Source organism: Salvelinus sp. IW2-2015, linkage group LG20 (assembly GCF_002910315.2).
Source record: "Salvelinus sp. IW2-2015 linkage group LG20, ASM291031v2, whole genome shotgun sequence".
In the NCBI taxonomy this organism is placed as follows: domain Eukaryota; kingdom Metazoa; phylum Chordata; class Actinopteri; order Salmoniformes; family Salmonidae; genus Salvelinus; species Salvelinus sp. IW2-2015.
In genome coordinates this window covers 22724574-22746030 of record NC_036860.1, presented here as the reverse complement: position 1 = coordinate 22746030, position 21457 = coordinate 22724574, and the positions used below count along the sequence as shown (strand labels likewise).

At 41.8% G+C, this 21457-nt stretch overlaps 1 protein-coding gene across 1 annotated transcript in view; it reads left to right on the top strand.

Annotated features, from left to right (window-relative positions):
- The window catches only part of LOC111981043 (rho GTPase-activating protein 26-like), a 120690-nt gene that overhangs the window by 93751 nt on the left and 5482 nt on the right, over positions 1 to 21457 (top strand). Inside the window, 7 exon segments of the mRNA XM_070449277.1 lie at positions 177 to 282; positions 2494 to 2653; positions 3351 to 3420; positions 3423 to 3497; positions 3754 to 3800; positions 3803 to 3901; positions 3904 to 3998. Coding sequence (XP_070305378.1) covers positions 177 to 282; positions 2494 to 2653; positions 3351 to 3420; positions 3423 to 3497; positions 3754 to 3800; positions 3803 to 3901; positions 3904 to 3998 — 652 coding nt within the window.

Here is a 21457-nt window from a genome sequence, read left to right as displayed (position 1 = left end):
TCTCTCCCCCTCCGCTCCATCTCTTCCCTCTCCTCCATCTCTCTCTCTCGCACTCTCTCCCCCCTCCATCTCTTCTCTATCTCTCCCCTCCTCTCTCTCTCTCTCTCTCTCTCTCTCTCCCCCCATCTCTCCCCCTCCATCCCTCCCTCCATCTCTCCCCCCCCCTCTCTCTGTAGAACTAGACAATCAGGAGGCGAGGATCACAGAGATCCACAGCATCATCCACCGGCTCCCAGAGAAAAACCGCCAGATGCTGGACCTGCTTACCAAACACTTGGCAAAGTAGGTTAAGTTTAGGCCCGTTTACTGTGTTACAAATCCCCCTGACCGCACTGCGCTGATGACCACGACTACCTCTGAGTCCCAAATGGCACCCTTTTCCCCTATACAGTGCACTACCTTTCACCAGAGCCATATGGGGCCTGGTCAAAAGTTGTGCACTCAATAGGGAATACGGGGCAATTTGGGACTCCGTTGTAGTCGTGGTCATCAGCGCAGTGCGGTCAGGGGGATTTGTAACACATTAAAAGGGTCCGGCCATGACCATGACCACACCTATAAGAGGATTGGCTTGGTAATGAACTCTGCACTGTATTGTTGACAGCAGTATGCAGTAATGGCTCCTAGCTTTCCCCTGTGTCCCCCCCCCCCCCTACTACACTCCACGATCAACACACAGCATTAGTTTGGTCCTGGCCTCATTCTATCCTTTTGGGTATTGTTGTCCAATTGAGGCAGTGGAGCCATCTGTCTGTCTCAATGATCCTCCAGCATTAGGATTATGTCAGGGTGACGGTAGGTTACTGTCAGAGGCAGGCTGCAGACCTAATACTCTTACCCTCTTTGTTGTTGTCCAGCATGCTGAGATAGGATTACAGATCATCCCAAACTGGTCTTGGTGGGTTATATTTCACTTGCATACACCATGTCTATTTACATATCTATTTGCATTTCATGTGCTGTTACCTATGAGATGGTAAGTCCAGAAATCGTAGATTTCAGTGTTTTCTATAGATCGAAATGGGCAGATGTTGGATTATAACGGTGTTGAAGTTTTGGAAATATAGCTAAAAGAAGGGCTCGACTTTGTTGGCATGTGCACTATGATGCAGCAGTTTTTTTGGGCCAACTGGCAACTAGCGTTAGTGATATGTGTCGCAATTAAGGAACACATCAGTGATAGCGAAGGGTCGTCCACTAACGAACGGCTCTTTTTAGAACGGTTATTTTTTTTGTGATCGTCGGGAGCCAAATCGCATCTTTGAAAGAGCTGTTCATTTGTCTCCCTCATTTGCATACTTTAACTACTGATTTTTGAGCTCCAAACAACAATTATCTGCACATGAGTTATAAAAACATTCGCTAAAGATTGCAATTCCTCACTGCAGGAACAATATATAGTGAGGAGAGAGCCTTTTTCTGGTCCACACATTTTTACAGTGCGTGCGTATTGTTTTTTGCAGGTCATCTAATCATTTGGTCAGGTAAAAATGTATTTGAACGTGCATGTCACAATCGGACGTAACTTGTTGGCTTTAAAATGTATTTGAACGTGCATGTCACAATCGGACATGACATGGTTTTAGGTACATTTTAAGCGCTACTGAATAAAGAGCCGTTTGGAAGCCACATCATCATATCTTTTAGCTAAACAGAGCCAAATAAGCCAGCTCACTGAAAGACTTAGATTCTAATAAGAATCACTTATTTTGTGTCTTATATGGCACTCTATTCCTATTATAGCACACTAGCTAGATGTTGTTGTTGTTGGGGGTGGTCAATTTATTGTATTTAATTACATTTATGGTAACACAGACAAAAAACTGAACACCCACTCATTCCCACCCCGCACCCACACAGGACCCCATTTACTGAAGATATCATAGCAATTCTCTTCTTTTTTTCAGTCGACCATAGCTCAACATTTGTCTCTTTAGCACCATGCATATGGGACACAGAAAGTTTCATGTTAGCTGGGTCCATAAATGAAAGCGCCCTTTTGACAGAGAGTAAGGCTCTTGCCAACGCAACACGACCATCTTTTTGGCTGCCGTAAGTCCGGCTAGCCATATTGTTTTTTCGCCATCGGTAAGTTCCATTGAAGAATCGTCATTGATTGTTGTTGGTGAAAAGGGTATATTTTTAGAAACAAGGGTGGATAAAGACATTAAAACCTGATTCCAGAATGGGAGGACCTCTGGGCATTCCCAAATCATGCAAAAACATGCCTTGGGCATGTCTCTCTCTCTCTCTCTCCCTCCCTCTCTCTCTGTCTCTTTCTCTTTGTCTCTCTCTCGTTCTCTCAGTTTCTCTCTGTCTCTCTCTCGTTCTCTCTCTCTCTCTGTCTGTCTCACTCTCGTTCTCGCTCTCTCTGTCTCGTTCTCTCTCTCTCTGTCTCTCTCTCTCTCTCTCTCACACACACACAAACACACCTTTTCATCTTTCTCCTTTCTTTCCCATCCCTCCCTCCCTGCTCCTCCCTCCCTCCCCCAGTGTGGCCAGTCACCACCAGCAGAACCTGATGACTGTGGCCAACCTGGGCGTGGTGTTCGGCCCCACTCTGCTGAGGCCCCAGGAGGAGACTGTGGCAGCCATCATGGACATCAAGTTCCAGAACATTGTGGTAGAGATCCTCATCGAGAACCACGAGAGGGTGAGTCAGACGGTCAGTTGTTCAACACAGTCCAACACCCAGACGTGGATGACGGCACAAGTCTCTAAGTCGCAGCCCCTATCACTCACCGCTTACCACATTTCTCTTTCCCTGGACATACACCATTGTGTGTAGGGCAACTGTTCAACCTCTGTCCAATACCCAGTACCTAAATTTGTTTGTAAGTTAAGCACATTCTGAAAAGGGGCCCACGAGAGGAAGGGAGGAAGGGTGAGAAAAGTCACAACTATAATCCGGTTAGCCAGGGTGGAGGAGTATTTCTCACTAAGCATACCGGTGAAAACTAATGACCCACTTTTACTTGAGCAGTGATTGATCTGAGATTCATCAGCCCCAGAGTTTTGATTTGATTATCTGAATGGAACGGGAGCAGTGTTGTCAGAGGAATGTCGGCTGCAAGACAGTGTTGGGAACATAAGCATCAACAGTATTACTTGCTGATAACATCTCTGAAAACCTGAAACCATTATGGGAGTGAAATGGAAAGTATTACGCTATGTATAACTGATCATTCTAGTCTCCTCTCTTCTCACAAAGGCCCTACTATAGGACTGTCAAACTAATTATAGTTGTGTGAACTAATGTATAGTTAGTTGTGTGAGTAAGTTATATTAGCCATGGGTGGGTACCGGTAGTCTGTATGTGTAGGTTGAATTTGCCAGTCCTGTGTGTGCAGATATTCAAGGATATGCCAGTTCCGGGAGGTGGCCCGGCCAACCTACAGCTCAACCTGCAGCCGCGGAGGAAAAGGCAGAGAGCAAAGCCCCGTCCTGCAGTGAGAGACCCCTCACCCTCTTCCACACACCCACACACACCCAGAAAGGTAGGCAGGAGCACAACACAGTCTCTTTACCACACATACCCTTCTTCGATGTTCAAAGTGTCAGTCGGGACAGGAGACATCCACATTGCCTGAGATTTGTTCGTCCTCCTTATAAGAAATGACTTTATAGGCAGAAAAACATCTATTGACAGCATTTACTTTAGCGGCTGACACGTTGATCACCAATCTTAAATATCCTCCTCAGCCACTCACATTTTGTATACTCAGTGTACATCTTCTTCTTGCTGTTACGTAGTGGAGAAGAGGAACAGCGTGGTAGTGAACTCTACTCCAGAGCCCAGCAGCTTCAGCCGGCCCAGGCCAATGCCCCCCACAACAACCCATCAGCCACCCGCTCTTCCTCCACAGCAGCGGTCAACCATAACAGCACGGCAGCCACGGCCACAGCTGGACCCAACGCAACAGCCTGACTAGCACTGACGGAGATCAGGATGGGGGCCTGATGGCCAGGCAGAACTCACAGAGCCGCCCTAACTCACTGTGAGTACACATGCATAAGCACGATGCACGCACACACACACACGCACACACACACCACACACACACACACACCACACACACACACACACACACCACACACACACACACACACACACACACACACACACACACACACACACACACACACACACACACACACACACACACACACACACCACCACACACACCACACACACTCACAGCTCTCTTTCTTCCCCCTCCTCTCTCTTTCTTTCTTCAGCCTCCTCTCTTTCTTTCTTTCTCCTTCTCCTCACCAGACAAGGGGGTTCTCTGCATTGACATCAAAATAACATTTTATTGGTCACATACACATGGTTAGCAGATGTTATTGCGAGTGTAGCGAAATGCTTGTGCTTCTAGTTTCGACAGTGCAGCAATATCTAACAAGTAATATCGAACAATTCCACAACAAGTACCTAATACACACAAATCTAAGTAAGGAATGGAATAAGAATTTATAAATATAAATATATGGATGAGCAATGTCAGAACGGCATGGTAAGATGCAATAGATAGTATAGAATACAATATATACATATGAGATGAGTAATGCAAGATATGTAAACATTATTAAAGTGGCATTATTAAAGTGACTACTGTTCCATTTATTAAAGTGGCCAATGATTTCAAGTCTGTATGTAGGCAGCAGCCGCTCTGTGCTAGTGATGGCTGTTTAACAGTCTGACATAATACCAATTCAAGTGATGATAGAAGACATGTTTGATGGAATTTGATCTTGCCTTGTGAAATCTCCCAAAGGTAGACAAAAGTAATATTGCCCACTGGGAGTTGTGAGATGTGTTCATAAAGGCAGCCTCTGGCACATTCAACCCTACACATACTACAGGTACCCACCCATAGCACATGTGCGTCCTCTCTGATTACAAAAATACTGGAATTGTAATCCATTACGTTACAGGCTAAAATATTGTAACCATATTACAGATACTTATGAAAAACTAGATGATTACTTCTAGGATTACTTTTAAATTCAGAAAGGATTGTGAAAAGATTCTTTGATACTTTTCTATTTTGTCAATGACATTCAAATCAGCATTTAAAAAAGTGTGATTCACCTGAGCGAGTCTGACCACAAGTCTCACTCTCCCTTGCTCAGCATAGGAGGTGGACACAGCAGATTGAATAAGAAATACATTTTAAGCCACAAACGGATGTCATGTGGCTTCCATCTGGCCACCCAGATTGGTGAAGTGCTGTAGAGACTTTTGTCCTTCTGGCAGGTTCTCCAATGTCAGCTAAGGAACTCTGTAGTTCTGTCAAAGTGGTCATTGGGTTCTTGGTAACTTCCCTGACCAAGGTCCTTCTTTCCCGGTTGCCCGGTTGGACGGCCAGCTCTAGGCAGAGTCTGGGTAGTTCCATATTTTTTCAATTTTCCAATGATGGAGACCACAGTGCTCTTGGAAACTTTCAACACTCTAGAAATTGTTTTACACTCTTCCCCAGATATACACTGAGTGTATAAAACATTAAGGACACCGGTTCTTTCCGTGAATTCAAGTGAAAGCTATGATCCCTTATTGATGTAACTTGTGCTCATGTAAATCTGAGGAGGAGCTAGATGGCACCGATAAACATGGCCACCTTGTTTCAGGCGCCTAAGCAAATATTGCAGTATTTAAAAAAATATATATATTTCTCACGTTATTAGCCCAGAACTTTCTTTGCATTATTAAATATAGCTGGAAAGAAGTTTTGAATATCAGAGAGGCGGTAACTCACCAGCATTTTGACCAGGAATACGACTTTCCTGAGTTGGATCCTTTGTTTGTACCTTCCAAGGAGATTGAACTTATGCCAGAGGCTGCTCCAAGACGCCGCCGGCGTATTCGGAGTGGACTTGTAGTCCAACTCAGGAGGCGTGCACACCATCCACCGCTTCCGAGTATAGTACTCGCTAATGTTCAGTCCCTGGACAATAAAGTAGACAAGCTCAGGGCGAGGATCTCCTTCCAGAAAGACATCAGGGACTATAGCATACTCTGTGTCACAGATCATAGCTCACTCAAGATATACTGACCCCGTCCATACATCGTGTGGATAGGAATAAAGTTCTCTCCGGGAAGAAGAAAGGTGGAGGTTTATGTTTCATGATTAGCTACTCATGGTGTGATTGTGGTAACGTACAGGAACTCAAGTCCTTTTGTTCACCCAACCTAGAATAGCTCACAATCAAGTGCCGACCGCATTACCTCCCTAGAGAATTTTCTTCGGTTATCGTCACAGCCATGCATATTCACCCTCAGCCAATACCACGACAGCTCTCAAAGTACATGACTGGACCGATAACAGGGAAAGTAGTGACAGATTTCTTTAGAACATTATTGTCACCTGGCGCAGTGACCAGGTCGCCCAGGCTCATGGAATGAGTCACCGCTCGCGCAGAGTACACTCTGCGTGCTCTCATCGGGAATCGTTACAAGCGACGGCTTAGCGGAAACCACTAGAGGTGGAGACACAACAGGCCATACACGCTCTCCAGCCAAGTTATTCCCAAGGATAACGTCGATACCCTCAACAGGCAATGAAGGACGCACCCCTACAACAACCTCGCCTTTCACCAGTTCAGAATCCAACATCAGTTTATGCAAGGGAACTGACAGTGTGCAAACCGGTTCCCGATTCCCCTAATTAAAACACTGTTCCCCGAATCGGTCTCATCAGAGAAGGGTAACAAAGACTCTAACACAAATGACTCAGAGGCACCTGTGTCCCTCAGGATCTTCACTGGCACTGGGTTGTTACTTCCTAACAGAGACACAAAACCCTCTGTAATGAAAGGTAAATAATCTGGGTCAATTGGGAATTTCACATGTACCTGGGCATGAGACGGAGTGAAAGGAGAGAACGGATGTGGGACAGTGCGTGTACTACATTTACCTTTAGCCCTGAGAACAGGACATTAGTTTTTCCAATGACCTGAACCCTGACAGTAGTGACACCCTTGACAGAAGCCAGCTTTACCACGGGAGCCAGGCTCAACCCTAGATGAATGAAGCTCTGCCTGTGAACCAGAGTGTCTAGGTGGGAAAAAACCAAATCTCTCCGAACGCTCCCACTCACTCCGAATACGTGGCTCTGCAAAGCCACTTTTGTGAGTCAAAACATACTTGTCCGCCAAAACCGCAGCTTCAGAGACAGTCATCACTTTTCGTTCGTTAATATACGTCGCTATTCGATCAGGGATTGTGTCCTTAAATGTCTCTTGTATCATCAGATCACACAGCCAATGGAAAGTCTTAACTGCAGAGGCAGAACACCAGCGATTAAACTGTAAACTCAACATGAGTCTGTTTATCAGCCCTTTGTAAAGTTCTAAATTGTTGGTGGTAAGCCTCAGGAACCAATTTGTAAATCTGTAACACAGCCATTTTAACCTTAGCGTAGCTGATGCTGTCGGCTACACCAAGAGCTGAATATGCTTCCTGCACTTTAATGTTGCAGTGTGTGTTGACTGTTAAAGTGCGATCAGAATCAGGCCAACTCCTAGTGTCAACAACACACTCAAACAACAACAAAACATTTCTCGGGGTCCTTCTCATTACATTTTGGCAACAGCTGTAAGTTTCCAACAATATCAAATGTGTCCGGGGCACGACCGAGAGAGGAGCGACCCCTATGTAAATCAGGGTCACCTTCCCTAAGCAAACTCTCCCCCGAGAGCTTTCCATTCCTAACCAATTCCAGCCGCTCTTGTTGCAGCTTGATTTTAACGCTCCAAATCCTGTTTACATTCCAATTCATTTTCATACTTATCACGATCATGTTCTTCTAGCTTAGCACAATCATACTCTAGCTTAACACGATCATGTTCTAGCTGTAACATAAGCAGTTCTTTCTGCTGTTCAAAAGGAAGACTACTATGGCTAACAGATGGATCGGCCATTGTAGCGATACGGGGAGACAGCTGGGGGAGTGGGTAGTCCTTGGCAGAGGCTGCCTCAGCGTTAACTACGAGTATACCACTCTCCATCAGATTGGCCTTCAATATCAACTTAACAGAATTTTTTAAATGTTTATCACTAATTTCAACCTGGTAGTGTTCAGCGATCTTCAACAGCTGTTCTTTAGTACATAATTCTCACAGTTCCTCTGATGGAACGCAAATGACCTCGTCTACAGTCGTGGCCAAAGGTTTTGAGAATGACACAAATATGAATTTTCACAAAGTCTGCTGCCTCAGTTTGTATGATGGTAATTTGCATATACTCCAGAATGTTATGAAGAGTGATCAGATGAATTGCAATTAATTTCAAAGTCCCTCTTTGCCATGCAAATGAACTGAATCTCCAAAAAACATATCCACTGCATTTCAACCAAGCAAAAAAAGGACCAGCTGACATCATGTCAGTGATTCTCTCGTTAACACAGGTGTGACTGTTGACAAGGACAAGGCTGGAGATCATTCTGATTGAGTTCGAATAACAGACTAGAAGCTTCAAATGGGTGGTGCTTGGAATCATTGTTCTTCCTCTGTCAACCATGGTTACCTGCAAGGAAACACGTGCCGTCATCATTGCTTTGCACAAAAAGGGCTTCACGGGCAAGGATATTGCTGCCAGTAAGATTGCACTTAAATCAACCATTTATCGGATCATCAAGAACTTCAAGGAGAGTGGTTCAATTGTTGTGAAGAAGGCTTCAGGGCGCCCAAGAAAGTCCAGCAAGCGCCAGGACCGTCTCCTAAAGTTGATTTCAGCCGCGGGTTCGGGGCACCGCCAGTACAAAGCTTGCTCAGGAATGGCAGCAGGCAGGTGTGAGTGCATCTGCACGCACAGTGAGGCGAAGACTTTTGGAGGATGGCCTGGTGTCAAGAAGGGCAGCAAAGAAGCCATTTCTCTCCAGGAAAAACATCAGGGACAGACTGATATTCTGCAAAAGGTACAGGGATTGGACTGCTGAGGACTAGGGTAGAGTCATTTTCTCTGAATCCCCTTTCAGATTGTTTGGGGCATCCGGAAAAAAGCTTGTGTCATGCCAACAGTACAACACATCCTCCGAGAGCAACTTCTCCCAACCATCCAGGAACAGTTTGGTGACGAACAATGCCTTTTCCAGCATGATGGAGCACCTTGCCATAAGGCAAAAGTGATAACTAAGTGGCTCGGGGAACAAAACATCGATATTTTGGGTCCATGGCCAGGAAACTCCCCAGACCTTAATCCCATTGAGAACTTGTGGTCAATCCTCAAGAGGTGGGTGGACAAACAAAAACCCACAAATTCTGACAAACTCCAAGCATTGATTATGCAAGAATGAGCTGCCATCAGTCAGGATGTGGCCCAGAAGTTAATTGGCAGCATGCCAGGGCGGATTGCAAAGGTCTTGAAAAAGAAGGGTCAACACTGCAAATATTGACTCTTTGCATCAACCTCATGTAATTGTCAATAAAAGCCTTTGGCACTTATGAAATGCTTGGATTTATACTTCAGTATTCCATAGTAACATCTGTGTAAGGGGTGCGTACTGGTGGCAGAGAAGTCAGGCGCAGGAGAGCAAAAACTATGTTACAACGACGCAGTTTAATAATAAAGATCACCGTAAACAAAACAATCAATACAATGGGTACAAAACCCGCCGCACACCAGACAACGTGCACAAGCACTTACAATAAATCATTCCAGACAAGGACATGGGGGGAACAGCGGGTTAAATACACAACATGTAAAGATGGAATTGAAACCAGGTGTGTGAAGACAAGACAAAAGAAGTGGAAAATTAATTAAAAGTGGATCAATGATGGCTAGAAGACCGGCGACGCCGACCACCGAATGCCGCCCGAACAAGGAGAGGAACCAACTTCGGCGGAAGTCGTGACAATCTGACAAAAATATCTAAAGACACTGAAGCAGCAAACTTTGTGGAAATTAATATTTGTGTCATTCTCAAAACTTTTGGCCACGACTGTACATTTAAAGGAATCCCAAACAATAAGGGGATTTGCTGAACCTATATTGTACTGGAGAAAGTCTGTCATAGATTATTTTGTTTTAGTCAAGAACAAGTTGTCCTCCAGTAGACTTTGATTCAAGTTAGATGGTGATCTGATCTCATTCTGTCTCCTATCAATACTTTTTAAAGATTTGATGCAAGAAAGAAAGAGACAAGAAAGTAGTCAAGACGACTAGCTTGATTAAGTATCCTCCATGTACTGTATATCGCACTAGACCAGGGTTTTTTAGTTTCCAAATATCCACTAGTTCTAATGTGTCCATAATATTTGCGATCTCCTTAAGGGCACATTGATGATAGTTTGTAGAGTGATTTCCTTTACAGTCCATTGAGGTACCTAACACTGTGTTATAGTCTTCAACCATAATGATTTGATTGTGCAAGTTCAATAGATTGGTCAAAATGTTTTAGAAGAAGTGTGGATCATCCTGATTTGGACCATATAGATTAATGAGCCAAATCTGTTTTTCATCCATTTTCATAATCGAACGTAAGTATAGCCAGTTATATTCCTTTTCTATTAATCTGCTAAGCCGTTACAATTATAACTGGCTATACTTATTTCACCCCTTACCATAACTAGATACTATTCTCAGTTTAAATTTACCATAATTAGTGCTTGTAAAATTACTGCCATAAGAGGTATCATGGCGGTCAAAAACAGAGATTTCAAATGTCTAATGTTTAGAATTCAAGAAACAGGTATTAGCAATATGCACAAAAAAATTGTGTTTTCATGTTCCTTTTGTTCGCTTTTAGTTTTTTTTATTCCCTTGCCTGTTTGCCTGTGAGCCAATGCCACAGATGTTAGAAAATTGAGTTATAATATTATCTGTGTAGTAGATCTGAGTAAATTGATGTGTGTGATATTGGATGTGATTTAGTGAGAGTGTGTATGATGTCTGGATAAGAGTAAGACTATAATGTGTGATGTCTAAATAAATAATAAACCAGCCAATTTGCATGGTTGAGTGTCTATGTGTGTAACATGAAGTGAGTGTAGCCATAATATTCATGATGATAATTGTAATCCATATAGTATCAACATCATTAGTTGCATTAAACATCACATTCATAGAAAAACACATCGCAGAATTTCCATAGTAATTGACGTTTCACATAATTATGAAAGAGACATTGCATTACTATAGAGACGTCTTAACTACAGCCCCCTGTAATCATTTTATTTATTTTCATTCAATTGACTCTCATGACGGAAACCTGGAGTGGAGGTTTATATTCTAGGCGTGAAGATATTTCAACGTCAGGTCTAGACGATAAAAAGCTACACTGATAATTTGTGCTTGGCTGCTAAATGTATAGGTGTCCCCATAGTATTTCAATTGAGGAAGTGTAATCATAATCATTATTTTAGCGATCCATGGTAGACTTGGCGGGGTTTATTACTTTTTGGCTATGGTAACCAGTGACGACCAGGCACAACTCCGATATCAAGTGTTTTTTCTCAAAGTTGCAAGGATGTCACAGGTCCTACTTATATCAGTACACTCGTAACAACCTAATCATTACGAAACTTCTATTTGATCAACTAAGCCTCACGTAGCAAATAAGCCATTATATTTTTTGTTAACCAAATTTGACAGTCTCATTGACCTCCATACAAAAACTCCTCACCAAGAAAAAACGGAAAACTTTTTGGGGCCCAGATATCCCTCTCGCTTCACCCCTTCGCCTCTTCCTCTCTGATATCATTCTATAGGTTTTTGAGCATCTGTTTAAAATATTTACAGATGTTATTAGACAAAGACAACCAGAGCAACATATAGCAGGGAGTTCCAATATGATCATAAAACTACAGACGGGATATATTGATCGCTGAGAATGACTGTCCGTCATTTGTTGTATTAGTCATCTCAGGGTTCCTACTTGAAAAAGTCACAGAGAAGCAATTTCTGGTTTTGCTCATCAATAAACAGTCGATAGACATGAAATCATAAAATGACACTAAAACTGTGTAGGAAATCATTAAAGACTTCATAATAACAACCAAAGTGTGAAAAGGAGCAGAGTTGTTCTTTAATAGCTGGCTTTTACATGGTGGCTGAAAGAGTCCCTCTTTCAAACCTGTCAAGTGACAGTGGTCAAGTCTGGGAAAACCTAGCCATTAGCCAATCAGATCCAATACTACCCTTCAACGATTGCTTCAAAATAGCCAGGATGCTAGACAGTGAACGGTTGGCACCACGAACTGCCATACAAGTTATTTTAACACAGCACTTGTTTGACTATACAAACATTTTGATTAGATTTTCTGAATGAAGACAGAGACCCTGGAACCTTTAAATCTGATAAGCTGTTTAACAGTACCATGGCTCAGAAATAGTAATCCTGGTAACGCTAAGAAGTACTAGGAAAAGCCTGCCCCTGACCTCAGTGGAAACCTCAGTAAAGAGGCATACTTAGGGGGTCAAAGGTTCAGGACATCCAAAACAGCCTCTGAAAGTGATACAACTTTTACCAATTCACCTTCAGTTTCGTCTCGGTCGTCTTTGTAGTTTTATCAGATAGCGAAATTATGATTTTACGCAAACCTCAGAAAACCTGTTTTGGTTAAGTTGAATCTTACAGGTCCTTTGGTTGGCCTCAGCGATGACCCCATGGCAGGGTCAAGGTCTTTTCCTCTCGGGATCTCAGCTGTTATTGTTGCTTCCTCATCTATTATGTTTTATTAGAAGGAGCGCTGTGGAGCAAGGAAGAGAAAAAACAAGTACCTGGTGACTCAGACCTCAAACATTTCCTTTTCTCCCACTCAGCCAGTTGTACACAGAGACATCAATCAACAGGGCCAGTCAGAGCCTCAATAACAGTTGCATAAATTGCCTATTCCCAATAGCTATTCACATAAAAGAAATAGGTCTGTAAATATGGCTAAATTTAAACAGTGTAGTTATTCCCTCCACAAGGCAATCAAACAAGCGAAATGCCGGAACAGGGACAGGGTTGAGTCTCCAGTCAACGGCTCAGACACAAGACATATGTGGCAGGGTCTACAGGAAATCACGGACTACAAAAACAAAAACAGCCACGTCACAGACAACGACGTCACGCTTCCAGACAAACTAAACACCTTTGCTCACTTTGAGGATAATACAGTGCCACCGTCGCGGCTCGCTAAAAAAGACTGCGTCCCCCCCTCTCCTTCTCCGTGTCTGACATGAGTAAAAAAATGTAACTTGTTAACCCTTGCAAGGCTGCTGGCCCGGACGGCATCCCGAGCTGTGTCCTCAGAGCATGTGCAGACCAGCTGGCTGGTGTGGTTATGGACATTCAATCACTCCCAGTCTGTTGTCCCCACATGCTTCAAGATGACTACCATTGTTCCTGTACCCAAGAAGGCAAAGATAACTGAACTATATGATTACATCCCCGTAGCACTCACTTCTGTCATCATGAAGGGCTTTGAGAGGCTAGTCAAGGATCATATCACTACTACCTTACCGGCCACCCTAGACCCATTTCAGTTTGCATACCGCCCCAACAGGTCCACAGATGTCGCAATCGCAATCGCCATCACACTGCACACTGCCCTATCCCTTCTGGACAAAAATAATACCTATGTAAGAATAGAATTGACTACAGCTCAGCATTCAACACCATAGTACCCTCCAAGCTCATCATCAAGCTGGAGGCCCTGGGTCTCAACCTCGCCCTGTGCAATTGGGTCCTGGACTTTCTGACGGGCCACCCCCTGGTGGTGAAGTTAGGAAACAGCAATATATTCATATTTATAGCCTTAGAAATAAGGTTCATGAAATCAATAACTGATCAATAACATCAGATAACATTCATATATTAGCCATTTCTGAGACTCACTTAGATAATTAATTTGATGATACAGCAGTAGCAATACAAGGATATAACATCTATAGAAGAGATAGAAATGCTTATGGGTGAGGTGTTGCTATATATATTCAGAGCCATATCCCTGTAATGCTTAGATAAGATCTTATGTTCAGTGTTATTGAAGTGTTGTGGTTGCAGGTTCACTTGGCACATCTAAAGCCTTTTCTTTTGGGGTGTTGCTATACGCCACCAAGTGCTAACAGTCAGTATCTAAATAATATGTGTGAAATGCTTGATAGTGTATGTGATGTAAACAAAGAGGTCTACTTTCTTGGGGACCTGAATATTGACTGGTGTTCATCACGCTGTCTGTTCAAGAGGAAGCTTCTCACTGTAACCAGTGCCTGTAATCTGGTTCAGGTTATTAATCAAACTACCAGGGTATTTACAAACACTACAGGAACAAGATCATCCACATGTATCGATGACATTTTTATTAATACTGTAGAAGTTTTTTATAAAGCTGTATCCGTACCCATTGGATGCAGTGATCACAATATACTGTCTATATCCAGGAAAGCCAAAGTTCCAAAGGCCGAGCCTAAAATAGTGTATAAGAGATGATATAGATGATTTTGCTGTGACTCTTATGTAGTTGATGTTAAAAATATTTGTTGGTCTGATGTCATTAATGAGGAGCACCCAGACGCTGCACTTGATCAATTTAAGAAATTGATTCTTCCAATTATTGATAAACATGCACCTGTTAAGAAACTGACTGTTAGAACTGTTAAGGCTCCATGGATTGATGAGGAATTTAAAAACTGTATGGTTGAAAGAGATGGCTAATATGTCTGGCTGCACATATGACTGGCTGACTTTCTGTAAATTGAGAAATGATGTGACTAAACTCAACAAAAAGAAGAAGAAACTGTATCATGAAGCCAAGATCAATGATATAAAGAATTATGGAAAACAACTTTGGAGTACTTAAAATGAAATTATGGGCAGAAAGACCAATTCATATTGAATCAGATTGCTTATCACAAAACCATTTGATGTTGCCAATTATTTTAATGATTACTTCTTTGGCAAAGTGGGCAAACTTAGGCAGGAAATGCCAACAACGAAAAGTGAGCCATCATATTCGTGCATAGAAAAAACTAATAATGAAAGAAAAGCATTACAAGTTAGAATTTTGTAAAGTTAGTGTGGGAGAGGTGGAAAAATTGTTATCGATTAATAATGACAAACCTCCTGGCATTGACAACTTAGATGGTAAGCTACTGAGGATGGTAGCTGACTCTATAGCCACTCCTATTTGTCATATCTTTAATCTGCAACCCAAGAGTGGTAAAGCGGCCTTTACTGGTTCTAACAGCAGACATATAAACTTGCTGCCAGCTCTTAGCAAACTGTTGGAAAAAATGGTGTTTGACCAAATGCAATGCTATTTCTCTGTAAACAAATTAACAACAGACTTCAGCATGCTTATAGAGAAGGGCACTCAACATGTACTGCACTGACACAAATTACTGATGATTGGTTGAAATAAATTGATAATAAGATTTTGGGAGCTGTACTATTAGATTTCATTGCAGCCTTTGATATTATTGACCATAACCTATTGTTGAAAAAACATATGTGTTATGGCTTTTCAACCTCTGCCATATCGTGGATTCAGAGCTGTCTATCTAATAAAACTCAAAGGGTTTTCTTTAATGGAAGCTTCTCTAATGTCAAACATGTGAAGTGTGGTGTACCGCAGGGCAGCTTTCTAGGTCCTCTACTCTTTTTTCTGTTTGTCCTGCCACTGACATTAAACAAAGCATGTGTGTCCATGTATGCTGATGATTCAACCATATACGCATCAGCAACCACAGCTAATGAAGTCACTGAAACCCCTAACAAAGAGTTGCAGTCTGTTTTAGAATGGGTGGCCAGTAATAAACTGGCCCTGAACATCTCTAAAACTAAGAACATTGTATTTGGTAGAAATAATTCCTTAAGTTCTAGACCTCAGCTGAATCTGGTAATGAATGATGGGGCTGTTGGACAAGTTGAGGAGACTAAATTACTTAGCTTTACCTTAGATTGTAAACTGTCATGGTCAAAACATATAGATTCAACGGTTGTAAAGATGGGGAGAGGTCTGTTTGTAATAAAGAGATGCTCTGCTTTTTTAACACCACACTCCTAAAAGCAAGTCCTGCAGGCTTTAGTTTTGTCATATCTTGATTATTGTCCAGTCGTGTGGTCGAGTGCTGCTAGGAAAGACCTAGTTAAGCTGCAGCTCGCCCAGAACAGAGCGACACGTCTTGCTCTTCATTTTAATCAGAGGGCTGATATAAATACTATGCATGCCAGTCTCTCTTGGCTAAGAGTTGAGGAGAGACTGACTGCATCATAAGAAACATTATTGTGTTGAAAATCCCAAATTTTGTGCATCGTCAAATTACACACAGTGCCTTTTGGCAAACTCCAAGCGGGCTGTCATGTGCCATTTACTGAGGAGTGGCTTCCGTCTGGCCACTCTACCATAAAGGCCTGATTGGTGGAGTGCTGCAGAGAGGTTTGTCCTTCTGGAAGGTTCTCCCATCTCCACAGAGGAACTCTAGAGCTCTGCCAGAGTGACCAATGGGTTCTTGTTTACCTCCCTGACCAAGATTGCTCAGTTTGGCCGGGCGGCCAGATCCAGGAAGATTGGTGATTCCAAACTTTTTCCAGTTAAGAATTATGGAAACCACTGTGTTCTTTGAGACCTTCAATTCTGCAGAAATGCTTTGGTACCCTTCCCCAGATATGTGCCTCGACACAATCCTGTCTCGGAGCTCTACGGCAATTCCTTCAAACTAATGGCTTGGTTTTTGCTCTGACATGCACGGTCAACTGTGGGACCTTATATAAACAGGTGCGTTCCTTTCCAAATCATGTCCAATCAATTGAACTTACCACAGGTGGACTCCAATCAAGTTGTAAAAACATCTTAAGGATGATCAATGGAAACAGGATGTACTTGAACTCAATTTTGAGTCTCATAGCAAAGGGTCTGAATACTTATGTAAATAAGGTATTCCTTTTTTTTTTTTTTTATAGATTTGCACAAAATTCTAAAAACCTGTTTTCGCTTTATGAGGTATTGTATGTAGATTGTTGAGGATTTATTTTATTTTATACATTTTATAATAAGGCTGTAATGTAACAAAATGTGGAAAAAGTCAAGGGGTCTGAATGCTTCCCGAAGGCACTGTATTTATTTTTTATTTATTTATGTAATTCTGTTCTTGTCTATTAATGTTCTGTATTATGTCATGCTTCATGTTTTGTGTGGACCCCAGGAAGAGGAGCTGCTGCTTTTTTAACAGCTAATGGGGATCCCTAATAAAATACCAATACCAAACTCATATTCATTACTTGCCATTCCAAATAAAGTGAAATATTTTTTTCTCAAATAATTTAAAAGCCAAATTCTTCGGTGTAGGCAGGGCGGTAAGTAAATAGGTAAACTGGGATATGACTAAATAATTAATCAGGGTGATTTTTCCACAAATAGACAGATATTTACTTTTCCATGGTAGCAAGATCTCATCTATTCTTGCAAACTTTCTGTAAAAATGTGTTGTAGTATGTTCCTTTATTTCTTTAGTTATATGAATACCGAGTATGTCCACTTCACTGTCAGACCATTTTATCGGTAAACTACACGGTTATGTAAAAGTAAAAAAAAAATAGTGATCCAATACGTAATAGTTTGATTGTAATCCAGATAGGCTGTGCAGGGATCCAGATTGCGGATTTAAGAGTACATTTGAGTGGTCAGCGTACAATGACACATTTGTTTTTAAACCCTGTATTTCTAGCCCCTCTATACTATTTTTGGATCTGATTTTAATAGCTAACATTTTGATGGCCATAATAAATAGATAGGCCGACAGTGGACAACAGTGTTTAACTTCTCAACAGTTTAATACTTTCTGAGAAGTAGCCATTATTTATTATTTTACACCTGGAGTTACTATGCATAACTTTTACCCATTGTATAAGAGATTCTCCAAAATTTAAATAGTCCAGGCATTTATATCTAAATTCTAGACGTACTTTATCAAAAGCCTTTTCAAAATCTGCTATGAATACCAGACCTGGTGACCAAGATTTTTTTATAGTGTTCTATTGTTTCATGTACTTGTCTATATCATCTTCCATGTAAAAAACCTGTCTGATCAGGATGAATAATATTCAACAACACCTTTTTAATTCTATGTGCTATGCATTTTGCTAGGATTTTTGCTTCACAACACTGAATTGTAAGGGGCCTCCAGCTTTTTGAATTGACTGGATCTTTATACTTACCACATGGATCCTGTTTCAGTGATAGTGAAATCAAACCTGCTTGCTGTGTCCATGATAGTTTACCATTTTTATAGAGTGGTTAAAACATAGTGGATCTTTGCATTGATCAAAGATCCCGAGTGGTGCAGCAGTCTAAGGCACTGCATCTCAGTGCAGGAGGTGTCACTACAGTCCCTGGTTCAAATCCAGGCTGTATAACATCTTTGGCCCAGTTGTCCAGGGTAGGCCGTCATTGTAAAGAAGAATTTGTTCTTAACTGACTTGCCTTGTAAAATATGTTTTATTATTTAAAGTTTCATATACCTCAACTGGTATGCCATCCAGCCCTGGACTTTTCCATGGCCTAAAGACTGTAATTGCATCAAGAAGTTCCTCCTCTGCAATTTGGCCCTCACACAAGTCTTTCTGTACAGCTGTTGATTTTACACTATTATTATTAGAAAAGTCCATACAGTTAATTTCAGTTAGTGGAAATGGAAGAGACCACATATACTTATGATCCATTGGTGTACTTAGAACTGTATTATAATCTCCCACCATAATAATAGAGTACAGTCGTGGCCAAAAGTTTTGAGAATGACACAAATATTAATTCCCACAAAGTGTGCTGCATCAGTGTCTTTAGATATGTTTTGTCAGATGTTACTATGGAATACTGAAGTATAATTACAAGCATTTCATAAGTGTCAAAGGCTTTTATTGACAATTATATGAAGTTGATGCAAAGAGTCAATATTTGCAGTGTTGACCCTTCTTTTTCAAGACCTCTGCAATCTGCCCTGGCATGCTGCCAATTAACTTCTGGGCCACATCCTGACTGAGGGCAGCTCATTCTTGCATAATCAATGCTTGGAGTTTGTCAGAATTTGTGGGTTTTTGTTTGTCCACCCACCTCTTGAGGATTGACCACAAGTTCTCAATGGGATTAAGGTCTGGGGAGTTTCCTGGCCATGGACCCAAAATATCGCTGTTTTGTTCCCCGAGCCACTTAGTTATCACTTTTGCCTCATAGCAATGTGCTCCATCATGCTGAAAAAGGTATTGTTCATCACCAAACTGTTCCTGGATGGTTGGGAGAAGTTGCTCTTGGAGGATGTGTTGGTACCATTCTTTATTCATGGCTGTGTTCTTAGGCAAAATTGTGAATGAGCCCACTTTTTTCCGGATGCCCCAAACAATCGGAAAGGGGATTCATCAGAGAAAATGACTCTACCCCAGTCCTCAGCAGTCCAATCCCTGTACCTTTTGCATAATATCAGCCTGTCCCTGATGTTTTTCCTGGAGAGAAGTGGCTTCTTTGCTGCCCTTCTTGACACCAGGCCATCCTCCAAAGTTGTCGCCTCACTGTGCGTGCAGATGCACTCACACCTGCCTGCTTCCATTCCTGAGCAAGCTCTGTACTGGCGGTGCCCTGATCCCGCAGCTGAATCAACTTTAGGAGACGGTCCTGGCTTTTTTGGACTTTCTTGGGCGCCCTGAAGCCTTCTTCACAACAATTGAACCYCTCTCCTTGAAGTTCTTGATGATCCGATAAATGGTTGATTTAGGTGCAATCTTACTGGCAGCAATATCCTTGCCTGTGAAGCCCTTTTTGTGCAAAGCAATGATGACGGCACGTGTTTCCTTGCAGGTAACCATGGTTGACAGAGGAAGAAGAATGATTCCAAGCACCACCCTCCTTTTGAAGCTTCCAGTCTGTTATTCGAAATCAATCAGCATGACAGAGTGCTCTCCAGCCTTATCCTCGTCAACACTCACACCTGTGTTAACGAGAGGATCACTGACATGATGTCAGCTGGTCCTTTTGTGGCAGGGCTGAAATGTAGTGGAAATGTTTTTTTGGGATTCAGTTCATTTGCATGGCAAACAGGGACTTTGAAATTAATTGCAATTCATCTGATCACTCTTCATAACATTCTGGAGTATATGCAAATTGCCAGCATACAAACTGAGGCAGCAAACTTTGTGAAAATTTATATTTGTGTCGTTCTCAAAACTTTTGGCCACGACTGTAATTTGTCGCTTGTGAGCTCGATAGATTAGTAAATATTTTAGAAGAAGTGTGGGTCATCCTTATTTGGACCATATAGATTAATTAACCACATTTTTTAAATCTTCCAATAGCATATTTAAAATGATCCACCTTACTTTGAGACTTAGCGGAAAGCACTATATATAGTAGATACAAACCAGCATTATTGTGTTATCAGTGTTGAAATGTATGCTCTGTGTAATGTAGAGCTCATAGATCATAGGAGGCCAATGTCTAATGCGGCCACAAATGAACACAGTTCCAGCATTTAGAACCAAGATGGTTCCAGAGAAATTCCAGTGAGCAGAGAATGACGTCTGCACAGCATCATTATGTGGTCAACAGAGAGATGGAAACCTCCTGTATCAAATTTAATACTAGCTTTCAAGTGCATCACTGTACCCTACTCCATAATATAGCCATAATGGCCCAGTAAAATAGTAGCTAGTGTACAGAAATAAATGTCCATAATGTAGCCATAATGGCCCAGTAAAATAGTAGCTAGTGTACAGAAATAAATGTCCATAATGTAGCCATAATGGCKCAGTAAAATAGTAGCTAGTGTACAGAAATAAATGTCCATAATGTAGCCATAATGGCCCAGTAAAATAATAGCTAGTGTCCAGAAATAAATGTCCATAATGTAGCCATAAAGGCACAGTAAAACAGTAGCTAGTGTACAGAAATAAATGGCTATTGAAAGAGTATCACAAAATGCCTGACGAATTGCCAGCAAGGTACTGTAGTGTATTTATCAAAATAAACATGACATCTATTGGTGATTGTATGTCCCGCCATCCCCTTCCTGTGTTCTCCCTATTCATGCAACAAGGCACCCTGAGCAGTAATATCCTGCATTACATTTGACCAGAGGCAGCTGAGTAACCCAGGGCAGTCATTTTTATTTAGTCTGGCAGTGTTGAAACCCCATCTTATAAAGCTCTCTGGGCCTGGCACTATGTAATTTAATGATGTTGTCGAGATTGATGGAGTCTGTAAAAAAAAGCGTGGGATCAATTTCATTAAGCCAGCTCAGGGGTAGCGTGCCGCTCTGGGAGGAGGAGGAGAAATGTGCTGCTAGGCTAGAGATATACAGTGCTGTTGAAAGATGCATTCAGAAGACGCTGCTTTACATAAAACATGGTAGACAAACAAAGGGACAGATGTACCTGATGTAGATTATAAAAAATAAATAAAAATCTTTAAAAGAAAATACTAAACAATTGATCTGTATACCTTGGTGTGTGATTTAGTGTGTTTGAGTTCATTACTAAATTACTTA